The following is a 21,125-nucleotide window of genomic DNA, read 5'->3' on the forward strand; positions in this document are numbered from 1 at the left end:
GTATGATTGCAACCCTGGACCCACTTACCTAGGAATAAGCTGCAGAACTCAGTATGAATTACTTCTGAGTAGACGTGACCAGAATTGCACTGCAAGTCTACAATTATTAAATATAGAGAAGGGAAATTTAGCATGGGTAGTGCAAAAATTATTTCAAAGTGTCAATAAGCATAAATGCATCCTTCCCCAAAATAATTAGAAACTGGTTATAAAACCAGTAAGCAGTGATAAATGGACAATTTCAACAAAGAACAGAAATAAACACTGGGGTCACTCATCAACCAGTATTTTAATTAACCATGTGGAGTCAAACTTAAATAGTAGATAGGTGTGCATTTGGTATTGAGGGAGTTGGGAATACAAATTCCCCCAGTTTGAAAACCCTCATCCTATTTCAAGGCAGGCTCAAGACTCTCTGAATTCAGGTTCAGATTGAAATGGAGTGTGCCCCTGAAACTAGTCTGCCCTGTTTGCCAACTTTCCCCCTTCCCAAGTGGGCGTTGGGGAAGTATCTTTGAGAAAGGGTCAACCAGTGGTGGAGAGGCTCTCTATAGACAGGAGGGGTCCATAACGAATATGGTCAGGAACAGAGGGAGAATTTCCTTTGTGGTACCAGTTCTGATATCATTCCATTGAATTGGCAGGTGGCTACTGTGCGTGTTCGTTATTTTTCCATTATCCTTTGCTTTTAATGGTTTTTTTCTTTCCTAAAAAATGATATTGTTATCATTCCTTGTACCAATGTTTTCCTTCTTTTGTACAGTTGGTCTTGATTCAGGAATGTCATTTTCTGCCAGGGAGCATGGGATTTGTAGTTTCCTCTGTCTCCCAAACCAAACAGCAAAGAATTAGAAACAATAAATCCCATGCTAGCTGGTAGAAAATGACATTCCAGCTCTCATTTCCTCAATCAAACCTTATAGGAAAGGAGCGGCGGGTTGGGAATTATTGTATATGTAGGTAATATAAGCAGGTCTGAAAATCCTGACATAGGAGCTATTCACTGGCCCAATGCAGTTTTACAGACCCATTTTCCCAAAAGCAATTATCGTCATTTCTGGATCCCTGGTAATTTATTTTAGATAACTAAAGTTGCTGTTGGGATATGTGAGGATAGCAGCCACATATTTCTCCCCAAGAATGGTAGTATGCATGCTGGCAAGTGCAGGTGTGGCAATTGAGGGGGGGGGCAAGCAGCAGCGGGCTGCATTCTGGTGCTGCATTCACCAGAATGGGGATGGGGCCAGTAGAGATTGGTACCTTCGATGTCAGTGGGGCAGAGAATCCGCTGTGGGTTTTAGTCTAATCTTCTAAGGAGCTGTCCAAGGTGCTGATGGGGCAACATGGAGGTGAGGTCAGGGATGCTCTGGGTTGGCCCTGGGATGCCAACACGACCAACATGGAGCATCCACTGACCTCACCCCTCCTATCCACCTGTCCCAGTGAATGCAGCACCACCACTGCTAGGAGAGCACTGCTTCCACTCCGTCTGTCCGTCCGCCCACCCCCTATCACATTCTCCTGCTCCAGGTCTGGTAACCCCAGGAATGTAGGAAGCTGCCTTATCCTGAGTCAGAGTATTGGTCCATCAGGCTCAGTGTTGTCTACCCCAAGGGTTCCCAACCTTCCCCCCCACGGACTATTTGAAAATTGCTGATGGTCTTGGCAGACTGCTTAATGTTTTTCTGCCTATTGTAGCAATTTCAGTGCACTGTGCTAGATGCTGTATGATTGCTACTTGTATTTTATGGCTCTTTTTCTTTCTTAAACTGTGTTTTATAATACTAACACTTGCATTCCATAGAATTCAAATTGTAACATAATAAAAGACAATAGAAGAACTAAAAGAAGCAATGACAATACAATTAAAAATAAATATCACTATTTAATGTGGACATGCGAAGAATCACCTGAATAGAACTCAGACTACTGGCAGTCCACGGTTTGGAAACACCTGGTCTACAGTGACTGCAGTGGCTCTCCAGGGTTACAGGCAGGGGTATCTCCCAGCCCTACCTGAAGATGCTGGAGAATAAAGCTGGGACCTTTTGCCTGCAAAGCATGTGTTCTACTACTAAATGAGTCGTGGCCATTCCCCAAAGTGCAGAGATTATTCTCAATGAAATGGATGCATGGCACATGTATGCTGTAGCTGGACAAAAATGCTCTTACCTTTGATGGCATAGATTTTAGTTTATTAATTTTGCTGCAGTCTTGGTAATCTCCCCTATCTGGTAGCTTAATAAGCAGAGACACTTGGCAGAGACAGAGCCATGTGTACACAGGGGAAAGGCCATAAATTGCCCTGCTGAACACCTTTCAAACTTGAGAACGTTCCCAAAGGGAAGAGATCAGATACAGATTTCTGCGTCAGTTTGCCATCAAAGGCTCCTTGGACTTGGTTATGTTAAATCTCTCTGCCACATGTGCCTGAACGCAGGTTCCTTGCAAAGGTCAATCTCTGAGTTTGCTGCTCCTGCAGCAACTAACATTTCTCAGCTGTTCTTGGGTCAGCCATCAAGGTATGTAGTCTGGGAACTGTCCTCTCAGCTTCTTTGGGGAAGTCTTAGAAGGCTTTTCTAGGACTGAAAATGAATAAAAAACAGTCCTTGTTATTTTTATTTTTTAGCCTTTCTGAACAGAAAACAAGTGAAAAAATCTTTAGCCTCTTTATTTTCTTACTTTTTTTTTTTAGAATTCTTCTTACTTACTTACTGCAACAAGATCTCAATTTATCCAGCAGCTTTGGCTGATGAACCAAATATCTGTGAAAGTAAGCAGTTGGAAGGAGGTAAAGCTACTGTAACAGCATGTTATTTATTAGCATCCCTTTGGCTGGTCCACGCAAACATTTGGAATGATTTTTGCGGAGGCAAAGGGTGGGGAGACTCTTCTCTTCTAGAACAGCAGTATAAATAAAATACCTCTGGAGATTTCACAGCTGGTTATAGAAATTTTGCTCTTTATAAATGCAGCATAGCTAAACTCTTTTCTCCTCCTCTGAGAACAGTTCTTTTGAGGTATATTTCAATTTTTTCTTTCTATTTCCAGTGACATCTCCTGGAAACACAACAAATAAAACCATGAGTCTGTTTCTTTTCTTTGTTTAGATAAAGAAGCCAGAAGGAAAAAAGGTTTTGCTGTATTGATTGCACTTTTAAAAACAAGCACAAAACATTTGAGCCTCAGAAGAAAAAGTGTGCAAATCCTAAAATGACTCTTATGCACATTCAGTTATATTTTGCTGGTTCAGTCTTTTGGATGATTCAGAGATCCAGTTCCTTCATGCTGCCCAATACTACTGAACTTCTTTACCCATCCAGCAGCACTGAGGCAGGCCGCACATTTAGCCTGGGAGTACCAAGGAGTCGCAGGAAACGCTATATTTCTCCCAGGGATATGAGTGCACTTTTGGGCTACCACAATCAAGTGCGGGCACAAGTGTCTCCACCAGCTGCTAACATGGAGTATATGGTGAGTTTCCTTTGTGCTTACTGGTAGTGGGTGGGAAGGAACGGTGATCACTGAGATGTTATTACGTGAAGTAAATATGACACAGAAGGGTACAGTGCCCTTGATTTGAAGTGCAAAGTTCTATCACCTGCGGACAGCTTTATTTTTAAAAGTTAGATGCATTGTTTCAATAACACATGGAGGGTGGCCTCAACCTGTGGTGACCCTCTGTCAATACAACTGATGAGGGAGCACTGCAGGAATGGATGGTGGAGAAATCTATTTTGGTTCACATTTTCAACCAAACTTATCAAATTCCACTTTCTGAAACAATTGGAGAACCAAAACACATCCATCTTTCAAAATCCGCATTTATCCAAATTTTGCAATGCAGGTCTCCAACAAACAAAAATGCTTATATTAGGGGTAAATGTGCATAAAAATGAATATACATTGACCAAGATTTTTTCATCTGTCCCCTTTGGTTCCTAGCAGCATTCACTGGCTGAGGAGGTGATCTTCCATCTGCAGCCAAATCCGGTACACAATTCAGCAGCAACCTCAGGAGCAAGCCTGTAACAACTGGCTTCCATTAATGCTCCTGGGAGCCAGATAAGGCCTGATGCCATTGAGTAGCCGGCTGCCACTGTTGAGGTGGCCTCAAAAGGGCAGCTCCAAAGGGTGTCATCCTTTGGGGGTTGGTGCAAGGATGAGAGCCCACTCTTCTTTGTTTTTGTTTTTTTTTCTCCTGGGATGTTTGTTGGATGTTCGTGTCCTGTTTTAAAGCACATGTTTTTGTTGGGGTGAGAGACCGGTTGGTGTGCAGAGGGTGAGTGCAGGACAAAGCTGCTTGACCCATGCAGGGTGAGAGCCTGTAGTGAGGAGTGGAAGAGAATCCCTTTGGGTGTGAGACGGGGGAAGTGTTTGCAACACCCCAGGTGAGAGGTGGGATGGTTTCTGGGTTTGGACTGAGACAGGTGGAGGAGGAAGAGGAAAAGGAAGAGGAGATGCCACACTGCAGGGCAAGAGACAGGCTGCAGGCTAGGGTAGGCAAATTTCTGCTTAATTCCTGACAGAGGTAGTCTCATATGTGGTGTTGGAGACCCTCTATACAGTAGTGCTAGCGGACTTCAGTATCCATGCTGAGGCTCTCTCAAATGGACCAGCTTGGGTTTCATGGCCTCTATGACAACCATGGGGCTGTCTCAGTACATCACTGGTCTGACACATGTAGCCACATATACCCTCAATCTGGTGTTTGCCAGAGAGTGGACTGGTAATGTTCCATTGATTGGGGGGGGGCTCATTGTGAGTCCATTGTCATGGATGACCATGGGAACCTCCAAAATTGTCAATGTTTGCTTATTCATCCCACAACTGGAGCAGAAGTCAGTCTAGTAAATATGATTGGTATTAACTTTTGTTGTTGTTTTCAATCCACAAATGATACGTAATTTATGATTTTGTCCCATTTGCATTGCATTGAGACCAGGGTTCAAATCCCCACACAGCCATGAAGCTCACTGGGTGATCTTGGGCCAGTCACTGCCTTTCAGCCTCAGAGGAAGGCAATGATAAACCCCCTCTGAATACCGCTTACCATGAAAACCCTATTTGTAGGGTTGCCATAAGTCAGGATCGACTTGAAGGCAATCCATTTTCCATTTTCCTTTGCACTGAAATGAATGTCTTTTGCATTAAAATGAATGGTGTGGAATAACAGAAAGATAACATAAATTACGTAATTAGAATCATATTTTATTGTTGTTGGCTGATGAGGCCATACAAGTTCGTGTGTGCGCACACACAATAATAATAATAATAATAATAATAATAATAATAATTAAAAAAAACATCAGGATAAATACATATGAAATGCATTACAATAATAAAAGCTGATCACAAACATCCTCTCACAGAGCCTGGGTGATGTATATTAGTATATATAATCTTCAGAAACAAGCAATAGCTTCCACTTTCCCAGGGCTGGTATAACAAATATGGCAGTTCTATATGATGTATAATAATCTGTACCAGCTAATAAGAACAGAGTTATACTTAAAGGGGAGTTGTTACTCATCTCAGTTGATAGGGGTTCAGGATACTGAATCCTCAAGTTGGAGTACAGGGGACATTCTGTTAAGAAGTGTACCATGTCCTCTACCTTAAGGTAACCAGCTGGACAGTATCTTGCAACACCATACTGAGCCCCATAGCATCCCTTCACCTCCGTTAACTGCAAGGAGTTCAGTCGGCATTTAGGTAAGAGCCAGCTCATGTGAGCAGATAAGGGACAGGTATGAGGACACCTTTCCAGGAAGTATAACAAATCCTTTGTATATAATGTTGGATCATCCAGCTGCCAGTGCCATTGTAATCTGAGTATCAATGTCATATAGCTGTCTATAGATCTCTCGAGCACCTACATAGCCCCTTGCAAACAAAAGGGCTAGCAGAAAGCCTAACATAGAAATAACTGAGCACATCTTAGCTGCCCAAGAGTCCCTCCCCATGTCCACATATACTAATAACACTAAAGGTGAAGCCAGCTGGAAGGCTATCTTAAGCCAAAAGGAAATAGCTACTTTCTGAATGACCATTTCCACTGACTGACAAGCTGTCTGTAATTGGACAAGCTAGATGTAGTACTGGGGACTCCTAGCACTCTAGAAAGAAACTTGTGCTGTAGTGATTCCAGTACGGCAATTTTGGAGTGGGCCCACACAGGTGTGTCCACTCCATAATTACATTATGCAATTTTTGTTATGTGCCTTCAAGTCAGTTATGACATTTTGCAAACAACATCTCCCAATATCATGCATTTTTATGTTATTTTCACTTATATATTCACTTTGTGCATACTTCTCCCTAATATATGCATTTTTAAAAATCAAACCGGGACAACACAAACACACACACACTGGAAAATTTGTGGTATGAAATGTTACAAGATTTTAGCAGGAAACTATGGGATCATATGCACTTATTGCAAATGAAGCAGTATGACTGCCTCAAAGCTTTTACGGGCATAAATGGTATTGTTTGTTGTTGTTATGTGCTTTCAAGTCAATTTTGACTTATGGCGACCCTATGAATCAGTGACCTCCAAGAGCATCTGTCGTGAACCACCCTGTTCAGATCTTGTAAGTTCAGGTCTGTGGCTTCCTTTATGGAATCAATCCATCTCTTGTTTGGCCTTCCTCTTTTTCTACTCCCTTCTGTTTTTCCCAGCATTATGGTCTTTTCTAATGAATCATGTCTTCTCATGATGTGTCCAAAGTATGATAACCTCAGTTTCATCATTTTAGCTTCTAGTGATAGTTCTGGTTTAATTTGTTCTAACACCCAATTATTTGTCCTTTTTGCAGTTCATGGTGAGCACAAAGCTCTCCTCCAACACCACATTTCAAATGAGTTGATTTTTCTCTTATCTGCTTTTTTCACTGTCCAACTTTCACATTATGGTGTATTTAATTATGCCAAATTCCACCACAGTGGACAATGAGACGAATAATAAGTGTTTTGTCAGAAGCTGAACTGCAGCGGAATGGAAACAGAGCTGCATGCAACAAACATGGGTCAAAATGGAAACAGATGGTTCTTGCATCCCTAGCATTAGCTCACTGTCTGTTGTATGTTGTTTCATTTTGTTTTTTTACTTTATTGACTAGGTGTGGGATGAGAGGCTAGCCAGATCAGCAGAAGCATGGGCAAAACAGTGTATATGGGAACATGGACCTCCACAACTGATGAAATTCATTGGTCAAAACCTTGCCATTCACTCTGGCAGGTAAATAGTGTCTTCTAGGAATACACGGACTTTGGAAAGTCAACCTTCATGTTCTTTGCAGAAGTGTCCAGGGGCGCTTCAGCATGGAAGTTTATTGTGCATTTGGTGCTGCTTATGTGTGCAAGTTTTTCCATACACCATCCACATGACATCATCCTCATCAAAATCCCATTGCATATTCCACCCCACCTAATTTAACCCAGATTTACTGGGGTTTTTACATTTATTTATCAGATTTTTCCACGAGAAATCCTTCATCCAATGTCAAGTAAAAAAATAACATTAACAGTTTTTCGGGGTGTTTTTCTACCCCCGTAGGATTACCAATGTATGGTGAGTTGATAACTTGACCCCAGATAAAATTTGTGTCTGTGATGTCTGGTGAAGCATGGTTGACAATACCCAAGACTCCCAGAGCCAAAAAACACTTGTTCAGTGGAAGTAGAATTTTTCTGTGGAGTAAACGTTTGTGCCACCCCACACTCTTAAATTTCAAGAGAGAAAGACAAAGAGCGATAGCATGGAATGGTACTGATTGTGAGAGAGAATGACAGGGAGAAAGAGTACAGGGTGGTGATTATCTTATCTTTTTGTCCGTCCTTGCCACCTGCATGAAATTAGGTCAAGGGCTGCATACGGCTCTGGGACCAAAGGTTGCCCCCCCCTGCTTTGAGCCGCTTTGGGAGGACTTTTGGTTTTGATGATAATGATGATGATGATCATCCTCATTCTTATCATATAGGCCCTTCATCTGAACTACTACTGACTATGAAAATATTTTGTAGGATTCCAAATAGGCTTGGCAGATTCTATGTTTGATGGAGCTCTGGCACCTTTTTGCCACAATATAACAAAATGTGAGAACAAATTCTTAGATCAAAATCTGACATTTTTAATGGAGTTATTGTATGGGTTGGGCCACGCATGTATGTTCATCACTTGGTGATTACCCGTCAAAGGAATTAAGAAGAGGAGAAAGAGGAAGGGATGACTTTCCTTTTATCTACTCAGTTCCAACATCTTTCCCCCACCCCCAGAATCAGTCAGTACTAACTGTACTTTCTGAAATGTTCCATTGTCTTTAATGAAGACAATTACAATAGAGACAGATAATAAACAATAAACCAAATCCCTTGAAAGTTCAGGACAGCAAACATATTTCTTTCTGTCACTGGTGCAAAATGCTACAAAAACAAAGTAGAAATCCTATAAATTAATGCAATAGGACTGCTGTATCAAGAATAAAGATAGGCTTACATCATGCTCTTATGCATATTTATTCAGAAGAAAGTCTCACTCTGCAGCCTTTGGCTGCAACCTTATCTAATGCACAGGATTGAGCTGCTAGTATTATTTTTTAGCTGACTCAGAGGGTTCTATATCTACAGTATGAACCCAACTTTGCAAATGATAATACAATCATACACTATAGCAAGTATACCTCTGAACAGGTGAGACAGCTTTTTGTCTTGCCTCTCTGTTCATGCATCAGGTCAGCTGTCTGCAATTTTTTTTAAAGGGGCACAGATGTATTTATTTATTTTAAAGCATTTATAAAACGGGTAAATTTTAAAACATCTCTAAGTGGTGTACAACATAAGAGCAATAAACAACATTAAAATAAATACAACATAAAACATTACACATGTTTGTTCATTCTTCACGTTAAAAATCATTTAAACTGTGAAAGTGATGACATAGACACTGGCCAGTAGGCACCCATCATAACTGTAATACTATCAGTATCAGAGGAAGAATCAGCTTTCCTCAGTTCCTCAGCTTAATCCACTACTGGAAAAAATTGGTATGTTTGTTTCCAGGGAAGTAAATGTGTTATCAACCTCAATGTGCCTCCATCACTCTTAAAATGATATATCTCCCTTAACATAGATCATGTATATTATGAAGTGCTATTTTATCTCAGCAATGGTGAAGAAATAATTTAGATTCAAGGTACATGTTATGGGGGATGAGTGGACACCAATTAGTTGTATCCCCTCTGTGTTTCTGAAAAATGCATGTGACAGGACATCAATGCATAGGTTTCCTCTGCTTTCCAATCTACTTAAATGGCTGCCCCTTGCAAAGGGTGGAAAAACACTAAAGATATTGTGTCATGCATACTTCTCAGCTCCAAGCTATGTGGGAGAGGGGGGAAGAATTGGTGGTCAGAGGCACCTCCTCATGTTCCTGTATCACATAGTTTCAGCCTTGAGCATTTGTGTCTGGATAAGCAAGTTTCTTTATATTGTCCACAGCATCACTTTGGAGAAATTAAAAACATTTGCCTTGTATGTGGCCCTTTGTAGGTACCATTCAGCTTTGGACCTTGTGAAATCTTGGTATTATGAGAAGAAGCATTATTCCTTCCCTTATCCTCATGAATGCAAGCCCAGCTGCCCTTCGAAATGTAGTGGTTCTGTCTGCAGCCATTATACCCAGGTACATATTATTGTCTTGGCATTACAGTATCGTCCTATAATAGACATTCCAAATGACATTTAAAGCTAGTCTGTCTCCCTTCACTACACATCCAGCCAAGAAGTTGATTTCCATGGTGCTATCCCACATGGTAGTGGTATGCATGTGACTACTGCAACCACGTTGGGAAGGTTGATCATGTGGGACTTTTCTGGTGGGAAGGAACCACATGTTGATGATGTTCACAGGGCTGTGGCATTTATACCCCTGCCATAAGCATTTTGGTTAAGTTCATGGGTAAGTAGTTTCCATGCAGCTGGGTGTGCATATAAAGGAGAACCCAGTTTTATTGCCAAAGTTCGATCTGTCTGTCTGTCTGTCTATCTATCCTTCTTTTCTTCTCTTTTCACAGGATGCTCCATGTATACATTAAGGTACACACAAGGTTCTGGATCAATGTGTATATTTTTATCTTTTGTGCATGTAATTACTCACCTTTAGCTTTGAAAGAGAAAGTTATACATTAGGTAGATAATATGTGAAAAATAAAGCAATAGAAGATAATAGCCCCAATCTAGCAAGGGAGATCTACCTAGGGTTATACTTACACAGCATTAGAGTCTCATCTGCATCTAGATGCACATTTGAATCTGCTCATCTAGGCCCCACTGAGATGACAGTGCAACTTTGGATAGGAATGTGGATTCTCATCCATGCCCATTAGCTGTGTATGCAGTTAATTGTGTATGACTAGAACTGGATTGGGGCTATTATCTCTATTTATTCTATAGCTGAATTAGGATATCATGATAAACTGTGATTTATCATGATGTACTCTCCTCTCCCCTTCTGTCATAGCCACAAGGAAAAATCAGAAGCTGTTGCTTCCAATTTCAATTAAATTGAGGCGGCTTGAGCGGAGATGGAGACGAACTCCTGATGAATGCAACTATACGCTGGTTTGTGCTTTCACCAAGCGGTATATAGGAGTGGTGAGGGCGGCGAAAAAACAATATTTCACCGCCACTATTAAGGCATCTCTCTCCCGCCCAGCGGAGCTTTTTAGAGTTGTCCGAGGGCTACTCCATCTAGGCCTTCAGGACACTGTAGATACTTCGGTGGCCCGCTGCAATGAGTTTGCTGAGCACTTCCAGCATAAGATCTTACGCATTTGTCGGGACCTAAACTCTCATTTTATAGCAGTTAACCCTAGTGAGGTGTCTGGTGCACAGTCTTATCATGTTTTGTTGGATGAGTTTCAGTCGGTTCAGTTCGAGGACGTGGACAAGGTGCTTGGACAGGTACATGCAACCACTTCGGTACTAGATCCTTGCCCCTCTTGGCTAATAAAAACTGGCAAGGAGGGAACAGTTGGCTGGGCCAGGGAAGTGATAAATGCCTCCTTGCAAGAGGGAGTGGTCCCTGGCTGTCTGAAGGAGGCAGCAGTGAGACCACTCCTAAAAAAGCCTTCCCTGGACCCAGAGGATTTCAGCAGCTACAGACCAGTGGCAAATGTTCCATATCTCGGCAAGATCTTGGAACGAGTGGTTGCTGACCAGCTCCAGGCGCTATTGGATGAAACTGATTATCTAGATCCATTTCAATCGGGTTTCAGGCCCAGTTTCGGCACTGAGGCGGCCTTGGTCGCCCTGTTTGATGATCTATGTCGGGAGAGAGACAGAGGGAGTGTAACTCTGTTGATTCTCCTTGATCTCTCAGCGGCTTTTGATACCATCGACCATGGTATCCTTCTAGAGAGGCTTGCGGAGCTGGGAGTTGGAGGCACTGCGTGGCAGTGGTTCCGCTCCTACTTGGCAGGCCGTCTCCAGAAGATAGTGCTTGGGGAACATTGCTCGACACCGTGGGTACTCCAATGTGGGGTCCTGCAGGGTTCGGTTTTGTCTCCCATGCTTTTTAACATCTATATGAAGCCGTTGGGTGCGGTCATCAGGAGTTTTGGAGTGCGTTGTCACCAGTACGCTGATGACACTCAGCTCTACTTCTCCTTTTCATCTTCCTCAGGTGAGGCGGTCAATGTGCTGAACCGTTGCCTGGACGCGACAATGGACTGGATGAGAACTAACAAACTGAGACTCAATCCTGATAAGACTGAGATGCTGTTGGTGGATGGTTTTTCCAATCAGATGGTGGATACATATCCTGTCCTGGATGGGGTTACACTCCCCCTAAAGGAACAGGTTTGTAGTCTGGGAGTCGTTCTAGACTCTTCCCTGTCACTTGAGGCTCATGTAGCCTCGGTGGCACGGAATGCGTTCTACCAACTTCGATTGGTAGCCCAGCTACGTCCCTACCTGAGTAAGGAGGATCTTACATCAGTAGTACATGCTCTGGTAACCTCACGTTTGGATTACTGTAATGCGCTCTACGTAGGGCTACCTCTGAAGACGGTTCGGAAGCTACAGCTGGTGCAAAATGCGGCGGCCAGACTGCTAACAAGAACGAAGCGGTCTGACCATATAACACCTGTTTTGGCCCACTTGCACTGGCTTCCAATACGCTTCCGGGCCAAATTCAAAGTGTTGGTATTAACCTATAAAGCCTTATACGGCACAGGACCTCAATATCTGTCGGAACGCCTCTCCCGCTATGAACCGGCTTGTACACTACGGTCTGCTACGTAGGCCCTCCTCCGGGTCCCGACTCATAGGGAGGCCCGGAGGGCAGTGACAAGATCAAGGCCTTCTCAGTGGTGGCCCCCAAACTATGGAATAGTCTCCCCGAGGAGGTTCGCCTGGCGCCGACACTATCATCCTTTCGGCGCCAGGTTAAAACCTTTCTCTACTCCGAGGCATTTTAATTTTTTGTTAATGATTGTAATGTTTGTAATTTGATTTTAGCCTTTGCTGTTTTTAGATTGTGAAATTTGATTTTAGACTGATGTTTTTGTATTATATTGTATTTTATTGTATCTATGTTCACCGCCCAGAGAGCTATTGCTAGTCGGGCGGTATATAAGTTTTAAAAATCAATCAATAAAATAAATAAATAAATGCATTTTAGTGTTACATCCCATCTGTGGCTAATCTTAACTATGATTTATTGCAACAAACCAGCTTCATAAAACTAATGTTGGCTTGTTTCAAACAAACTATAGTTGATTAATCATGGTTTCTCCTGGTTCAGACCAGAGCTTGGAAAAGTTACTTTTTTGAACTACAACTCCCATCAGCCCCAGCCAGCATGGTGCTGGCTGGGGCTGATGGGAGCTGTAATTCAAAAAAGTAACTTTTCCAAGCTCTGGTTCAGACAACTTGGCAAACTGTGGTCAATCCAAAATGGAAGTGAAAACATCCAAGCTCCTCCTCATGGCTGCATCTGAACAGAAGAATGGAGTGTGTGAGCCTTGAAGGAGGCTAGGGTTGTTCTCATCACGATAAACCATGGGCAGTCCAAATATGGTCTCTCAAAATAATTCCAACCAATTTTCTTAAAAACATTGGAGGTTGCTTGAGTAACCAATAATACTTATTTTTATAGGACTTTCCCTAGATGCATCACATTCCTTGTTTCAATAACTGTGACAACAAATCTAAGTAAGGCCAACTATTACCCACCTATATGCAGGTTTGAGAGCCAAGATTGAGATATAATGCGTTACCTAAGACAGGAGTGGGACACCTTTGGCCCCAGATGTTGTTGAACTACAGCTCCCATCTTCCTTGTTATTGGCCATGCTTGCTGGGGCTGATGCAAGTTGTAGTTCAGCAACATCTGGGGGGGGCAAAAATGCCCCAATCATGACCTAAGGCAAACCAAGAGAGTGGGTGGGTAAGATGTGATCTGAACCAATGCTTAATAGCTCCTGCTGTTAACCTTGATGCTGCACCAACATAAAGGTGTATACTTCAGCAAGGGGAAAGGGGCCAAGATTCAGGAACGAGGAAGCTTCACATGAAATCATCTTCAGCCATGCTCTAGGCTTCTGGTTCATAATGAAAAGAAACATTACCACTTCCAATGCTACCAACCCAATTGCCACTTACTGCTATCTGCAAACAAACTAATTGCATTGTCCAAGTCTCAGCTTCTTTCCTAAAAACGTTGTCTCCTTTTTCCATTGCCCCATCCAGCACAAGGGAGGCTGAAAGTTGCAGCTCAACTGGATGGATGGAAGAAAGAAATTGACACTGCAGGGAGACAGTATCTTTTAAATCACAAAGAAGAGGCCAAAGGAATGCAGGATCTGAAACTTATACAAGCAGCTTCCTCTTAAAACTATATGTGACTCTGGAACATGCTTCATAACATTCCATGTGGCCTCTGTTATTCCCTGTGGCTGGCTAATAAAACCTGAATAACTGTTTAAAAAACAAAACAAAAAACAAAAATAACAAAGAATATTTTTGTACCCTACAGGACTTTTCCAGACTTTATTAAGCATTTATCCTGATTGGTTGCACAAACCTTGTGCGGAGGTTAGACTATGTTTGGTCTTTATTGAACATTCAACCCAATTTGCTTATGGGATGTTCATTTGTTTTTCCATTGATCATTTGTTCATCCCACACTTTCCAGTGTACTTCCCTGACATTTTCCTAGCTGCAAAAAGTCCATTTTTTTCTTTAAGTGGATTAGTGACAGAGTGATATAATCCACTTAACTGGACAAACCTAAATTTCTAGTATGTGTTTGAATCCCTCCCACAAAACAAATGCCTGGAATGTTATCCTAAGTTGAATACATACAGTAAAAGATGGTAGTAGTGAGGGAAATGAAATGCAAGAAATGCAGACTGTGATAATTGTGTTAAAGTTTAAACATTTATAAAATAATTACAGTGACAAATTCACAAAGCAGTGCTGATGTCCCAAACTTCCTGGTATTCATAGTAGGGTTGCCAGGTTCAGGGCCTGATCCTGTATCTTTAGAAGAAAAAGTCAGCCAAGTGCAGGTGTTCTTGCAACACTGTAATGGGAAAAACCACAAGGTGGAATTCTCCCTTCCCCCTGCACAATTTTCAAAGATACAGAAGACCTCTTGGTTGCCAGGCCAGGCCTCCAAGAGGTCTTCTGTATCTTTAAAAGTTGTGCAGGGGGAAGGGAGAATCCCACCTTGTGGTTTTTCCCATTACAGTGTTGCAAGAACACCTGCACTTGGCTGACTTTCTCTTCTCCTAAAGATACAGGATCAGCCTCAGGCCCTGAACCTGGCAACCCTAATTCATAGGTTTCTTGACATGTAGTGGGATTAAAAACTTATCTTATTCAGGCCACGTGTGCTAGAATTGAACTTGATAAATCAGCAGTTTCACAGTGGAGATTCCCTTTAAAACTGCTGAATTACACTTATCAAGAAGTTCAGTTCTATCACTTGTGGCCTGAATCAAGTTTGTATCCCACCATACAGAAAAAAAAGAAAGAAATCTCCATTTTCTTCATTTTTTATTTTTGGTTGGTTTATCATAATTTATATCCTGACTTTCAGGATACAAATCCTTCCAAGATGGCTTACAAGCAAAATACATTAATAAAATCAGACTACATTAATAAAACCAGAATTAAACACTCTTAAAACATAGCAAATAATCAGGTTTATTCCCATAGTTGAGTCAGTGCCACTCCAGACATCCTTTTTATTCTACATTCATAATTTGTGCTCATAACAGTATTGGGGCAATTATATGCAATCCCACTTTCAATACTGTTTGTGTCTGCAAAACTTTTGGGGCGGGCATACACTGCTTTGTTTCCAATCTGTGCATGCCCCATTGCTTCCTGCTAAAATCTTGTAACTTTCATACCACAAATGCTCTGGGTTGGGTTTTTTTGAGTGTGTGCCATTTTGTTTGTGCTATAGTACAAGAGTGCCTCTCCAGATGACAATAATGTGGTAACATTTGGGAAGCATCACCACAGAACAACTAAAAAAGCGGAATGATGTGTGAACAGTCCTGCACAAACCCACCACTAATGCACTATTACTGCATCAATGACATGTTGCAGAATACACCCGCAAAAACACCCCATCAGTCTGGAGAGGCCCTTAATATCACTTGGCCTTGGGTGATGGGCAGAACTGTCCAGCTGGGGCTCTGAGATCTTTGCCTGCCTGCCTCATTCTTCTGTTCCTTCCCACAGGGCAGCTAGTGTTGAACAAACAGCATCTCAAGGAAAGGGAAAGCCCTTTCCTGCCTCACTCATCACAAGTCATCTCTGTGGTGACAGGACGTTGCCAAAACATTTGGCACCTCAGTGAATACAGCTTCTTCATTTGCTCATCCCCAAGTGTGTACAACCACGCCAAGGTGGAATACCTTCTTGTCCCCTCTGGTCTGTGGCAAGGCATTTCCAGCTCATAATGAATAGCCTTCCACACAACTCCAGAATGGGGCCGTTTCTACTCTGCAAATGGTCTGCTCTGGTCCTGTAAATACCTAGCCCTGCATATTTGCATGGGTGTCTGTGTGGTTCATAGACATCTTTTCCTCAACTTTCTTGCAAGATTCATCTGAGACCTAAGCTGTCTCATTTCCAGTGTGTTGTGTCTGGAGAAACGGCAGTAAAGAGACAGGAAGCAAACTAGAAAGAAAAAGAAGGAAAAAAGAAAACATACTTTTTTAAAAGAAAAAAAATATATTCAGCTGCTCAGGGCCAAACCAGATGCAATACCATTTGTGCAATTAGCAAGAGAATGAATGGTGTTTGACCAAGGAGAGGGCTTAACCCTTTGCCAATCTGGTGCTGTCTAGATGTTTTGGATTGGGGCTGATGGAAGTGGTCATTCAAAACATCTGGAGGGCACCAGATTGGTGAAGGCTGAGCTACACACAGGATGGGCCCTTCCTATATGCAACCCTGACACTGTTTTTGTAGCCACTGATAGATCAATTCTCCACATATTTAAGACAAATGTCTACAGTCATTGGTGTGCCCTAGCAAGTCTTCTGGTTTCGGAACTGCCTTTTTCTTATAATGACTGTTTTAATGTTTCCCAAATAGATGGTGTGGGCTTCTAGCAACAGGATTGGCTGTGCCCTCCATACCTGCACCAACATGAATGTGTGGGGTAACACATGGCGACGAGCAGTCTACTTAGTATGCAACTATGCCATTAAGTAAGTAAACTGGGGGGGGGTACCCTGGTACAGACAGCAGCATTAGGACAGAGTAGGGGTGGATGGTTGTCTAGTACAGTAGCAAACAGAATGTAAATTGTAGTCCACTTGTGGACTGCTGGTCAATTTCTAATGAACCATCTAGTGCAGGGATGAGGAATCTGTGGCCCTCCATATGTTGTTGGATTCCACCTCCCATCAGCCCTAGCCAACATGGGTGATGGTCAGGGATGATGGGAGCTGTAGTTCAGCAACATGTGGAGGGCCAAACATGCCATATCCCTGATATACAAAACCTGGAGCTCCACATCTGGATTCCCATGGCATGGGGAGGAAAGCAGCTTGTGAGGTATGGTTTTGGATGGGAAAAGGGTTAAGCACACACACAGACACAGACACACACACACTAGCCAGCTGCTCCTCACTGCAAAATCATGGCCTCCCAAAATTTATTTTATGTAAAGGCAGAGCCACTGGAGCATAAGGAGCCATCAGTAGGATACCCTGTGGTATAGCTGGCGGAGGGCAATGTGTGCTAATTCACCCCAGTGCACTAATTCCCAAACTGTGCACCAGACACACTGGTGTGTAACAGGAATTAGATAAAGCAAAGGGTAAACCACAGTACGCTTCCTCAGAGTTGGCTTGCCACTGTATTTCTGCCTGATTTATTGTTTTGATCTTGCCCCCTTCAAGTCAACCTCTCCTGTATGTGGGTAATTTCTGTTGTGTGTTTGCACTGGGGAAGATCATTCCTGATGCAGACATGCAGCAGAATCAGTTATCCTCAGACAAGACTCTCTGCTGCTTCTCTGCTTGAGTTATTAGTCTAGGCTTGCTATTCTGAGCATGCCCCAAGGCAGTAACTCATGTAGAAATATAGACACAATTAATTTATGGAACTCAGTCCCATAAGATGTAGTAACTAGCTTAACTGGCTATAAAAGGACATTACATAAATTAATGGAGAGTGTCGTCTGGCAGTGGCTACTAGTCTGCCTTGTTCTCCAGGATCAGAGGCAGTTTTCCCTTCTTAATACCAGTCATTGGGCAGTAACAAAGAAAAAAGCTATTGCTGGTGAGCATCTGAGAGGCATCTGGATGGCCACTGTAGAAACAGAATGCTTGACTAGGGCCACCTCTACACCATGCATTTATTCCACTATTATTCCACTTTAAACAGGCATGACTTCCCCCAAAGAATCCTGTGAAGTGTAGTTTGTCAAGGATGTTGAGAAGAGACTCCTCACAGAGCTACGATTCTCAGAGTTCTTTGGGAATTGGGATTGACTGTTAGACCACTCTGGGAATTGTAATTCTGTGAAGAAAATAGGAGTCTCCTAACAACTCTTAGCACCCTTCACAAACTACCATTTCCAAGACTCTTTGGGGGAAGCCATAACTGTTTAAAGTGGAATAATAGTTGAATAAATGTCTGGTGTGAATATGGTTTAGCAGGGCTCTTGTTATAGAGACTCAGGTGGGTTCTTTTGAGATTAGGTAACTCTTATTCAATTAAATAATGAAACAAATATAAGAATGTATGAAGAGCCCTGCTGGTAGTGGATGACTCAGTCATTAGGAACATAGATAGCTGGGTGTGGTATGGGCATGCAGGTCTTTTGGAGGGTGTACTGAGTAGGGATGCTGGACAATTCTGACAAAAACAGAAATAGGAGTGCAAATTGCAGATGTTCTCTTATTTGTCCCATGTCTGGAATGGAAATCAGTCTAGTAAATACAATTGGTTATTTGCTGCTGTTGTTGCTTTCAGTCAGCAAACATGTAATTGGTTATGTCCTTTGCCCCCCATTTGTACTGTATTTTCTTTGCATTGACATGAATAAGGTGGAATAACATAATGACAATGTAACTTATGTAAATTACATAATCTTATAAATCATTTAAGTTACATAATTTCAGCACAGCATACAGCAAGATGAATAATTTGATTTTTGGTGGAAGATGAACAGCAGCAGAATGGAAGCAGTGCTGCATGCAACAAATACAGGCTGGAACAGAAAATGATGCCTTCGTACTTCCCTAAGGCTGCTTTCACACATGGGGCTTATTGCATTAGTTTAACCCAGCGTTACCCAACTTTTTTCGACCCAACGCCCCTTTGCAAAATCTTTTTGTGCCCAATGCCCCCCTCAGATTAAGTATATGCCAATGCTTTCTATTCTTCCCTTAAAATATGAGTAATGCATAAAAGGTATTTTCAATGATTATTACTGATCTTTTTTATCATGCGTTTTTATTGCACTTAGATTACACATTGAATTCTTAGTATGAACCAATAGAATACAGTATGAACCAATAGACATACTATGTCAGTATGAACCAATAGAATACACTGTGTTACTTAACAACAAACTCATTCAGTTTACCGGCATTGTTTCGTTAAACAAGTTCATTTAAACATCACAGAAACAACGGGTAGCGAGTGTGTTCCATTCCTGAAGAAAACCAGCGAATAACTGACTGTCTGCATCACCCATTTGCACACGGCACTCATCCGTTGGAAGAATGCGCCCTCCACCAATACACCCAGCTTATCAAACACTCTCTTGTGATTGGTTCCAACATTCCTCAAGACAGCATCAGAACATTACCTAGTGCCGGGGCATGGCTAATATCCCCATTCCTTGATATGACACTGGCCGCTATTCAGAATTTCTTTACTAAAGAGCACACACTATTTATAGTGTTATTTCCATGAATTGAGACTATTAAATACATTCTAACTGGGGACAAAACAGTTTAAAAATTAATGATTTGTGTATTAAATAAAATTAAACTTAAATGCTTCAACTGTCGCATCAGACCGCCAAATGTCAACACCCCCCTAATGAACCCAAATGGCCCCCTAAAGTTTGTAGTCACGCCAACACCCCCCTGAAAGGCTGTAATGCCCCCCAGGGGGTGCTACCGCCCATGTTGGGAATCGCTGGTTTAACTGATTAAAATGGTAGTGCTTCTGCCCTGATTTCTAAAATTCCTTTCACACTGCAGTACCTGATATACAGGCATGTTGCACAAATGTCTTTCACACTGCTGCAATTGGAGACACCAGGATCAGGTGAAAAAGGCAGGAAAAACAGCAAGAAAGCTAAAACTCCAAAAAGAAAGACAGAAACAAAGCACTAAGGAAAAGGGGGAAATGTGGTCACTTTAAAAATACAAGCTGCCCTGGCTCAAGTAAAAAAAATATGAGAGGAGGGCTTAACAGACAATAGAAAAGGACTTGAAAAGACTTGAAAAGCAACTTCAGCAACTATCACACACAATAAGCCTTATATCTGAAAGCAGCCAGGGGAAACTAGCCTGGAGTAAAGTGAGCACAAAGAGAAAAAGGTGGATCAGATCTTTTAGCAGCCGCCTGGCTCCATGGGGGGGGGGGGGGGACAGGACTAAGGCACAGATCAGAGGTAGCATTCAGAAAAACAATGTAAGGAGGACTCAACAAAGGCGAACAAACGCAAATAGTGAGCAGGCACAGGCAGGAATGAGTTTTAAAAAAACAGAAATATAGCAAGGCTACTGAGAGGAAGCTTGGATGCCTGTCACATGACAGGCTGCTAGCATAAATCTCCTGCAATCCTCTGGGTTTCCAGCCTTGCAAACAGATTATTTCTGGTATTATTTATCATGGAAATTAGAGTTAAACTTGCACTGTATTCCACTAGAATTCCAGAACTAGCTTGTACGTCATGTGAAAGGTCAACTATAATGTGGAAATTACCAGGTAAGAAATTGTCAGAAAAATGGAATAAAGTGCAGTGCGAAAGCAGCCTAAGAGTGCCATCCAAGTGCCCAGCAATGAAACCTGTCTCATGCCTCATTTTCTCTTTCCAGGGGAAACTGGGTCGGAGAAGCACCTTACAAAATGGGGAGACCTTGCTCTGCCTGCCCACCTAGCTACGCAGGGACCTGTAGCAACAACATGTGCTACTCAGGACTCAAATCCAACCAAGTGAGCTGGTTCTGAACCTAGCATTTGTATTCTGCCAACATAGCTCCTCCGGAAATGGCAGAAGCATGGCACAGCGTACAGCAATCTGTAAAATAAGGGGGTTATTTATACTTTTGAAATCCTAGTCTGTTGCTCTTGACCTTTCAGTTGGACCCTCTCCCATTGATTGATAAAGCTTCAAGAATACTTCCCCGATGTCTATATGTTATATTAGGGTTTATTTCTATGCTGCCTTTTGGCCAAAGAATACACACAAATACAAAATACAAGTAAGAAAAGAACAAAACAGTTTACAAAAAATTAAGACAACAAAATCTTAACATTTTAAAACCACAACAACTAAAAGCCAAATACATTCATCTTCCTGGTAAAGGGCAGTCCCCAGAAAGCAGAGCTTGGAAAAGTTACTT

At 42.1% G+C, this 21,125-nt stretch overlaps 1 protein-coding gene across 5 annotated transcripts; it reads left to right on the top strand.

Moving 5' to 3' along the window:
• The first annotated feature begins 2,446 nt into the window (after positions 1–2,446).
• Positions 2,447–20,870, top strand: R3HDML (R3H domain containing like). 5 transcript variants are annotated; one of them, XM_061630292.1, is made up of 7 exons: positions 2,459–2,522; positions 2,696–2,791; positions 3,111–3,474; positions 7,125–7,243; positions 9,553–9,685; positions 16,624–16,739; positions 20,598–20,870. In XM_061630292.1, the coding sequence occupies exons 3-7, from the start codon at positions 3,214–3,216 to the stop codon at positions 20,728–20,730; spliced, it is 762 nt and encodes a 253-aa protein (XP_061486276.1). In that variant the 5' UTR covers positions 2,459–2,522; positions 2,696–2,791; positions 3,111–3,213; the 3' UTR covers positions 20,731–20,870. The 5 variants fall into 5 exon arrangements, with proteins under 5 accessions (XP_061486279.1, XP_061486276.1, XP_061486275.1 ...); XM_061630295.1 differs by lacking the exon at positions 2,696–2,791 and having other exon boundaries at positions 2,447–2,522; XM_061630291.1 differs by lacking the exon at positions 2,459–2,522 and having other exon boundaries at positions 2,541–2,791.
• The last annotated feature ends 255 nt before the right edge of the window (positions 20,871–21,125 follow it).

This window comes from Rhineura floridana, chromosome 6 (genome assembly GCF_030035675.1).
Source record: "Rhineura floridana isolate rRhiFlo1 chromosome 6, rRhiFlo1.hap2, whole genome shotgun sequence".
In the NCBI taxonomy this organism is placed as follows: domain Eukaryota; kingdom Metazoa; phylum Chordata; class Lepidosauria; order Squamata; family Rhineuridae; genus Rhineura; species Rhineura floridana.

What these genes read in the sequence shown, in the direction of transcription:
- R3HDML (XM_061630295.1), top strand. Translation starts at nt 3,214, where the DNA reads ATGACTCTTATGCACATTCAGTTATATTTTGCTGGTTCAGTCTTTTGG. An exon ending in CTGCTAACATGGAGTATATG is followed by an intron (nt 3,475 to 7,124) that starts GTGAGTTTCCTT and finishes TTTATTGACTAG; the next exon opens with GTGTGGGATGAGAGGCTAGC. An exon ending in CTTGCCATTCACTCTGGCAG is followed by an intron (nt 7,244 to 9,552) that starts GTAAATAGTGTC and finishes GGCCCTTTGTAG; the next exon opens with GTACCATTCAGCTTTGGACC.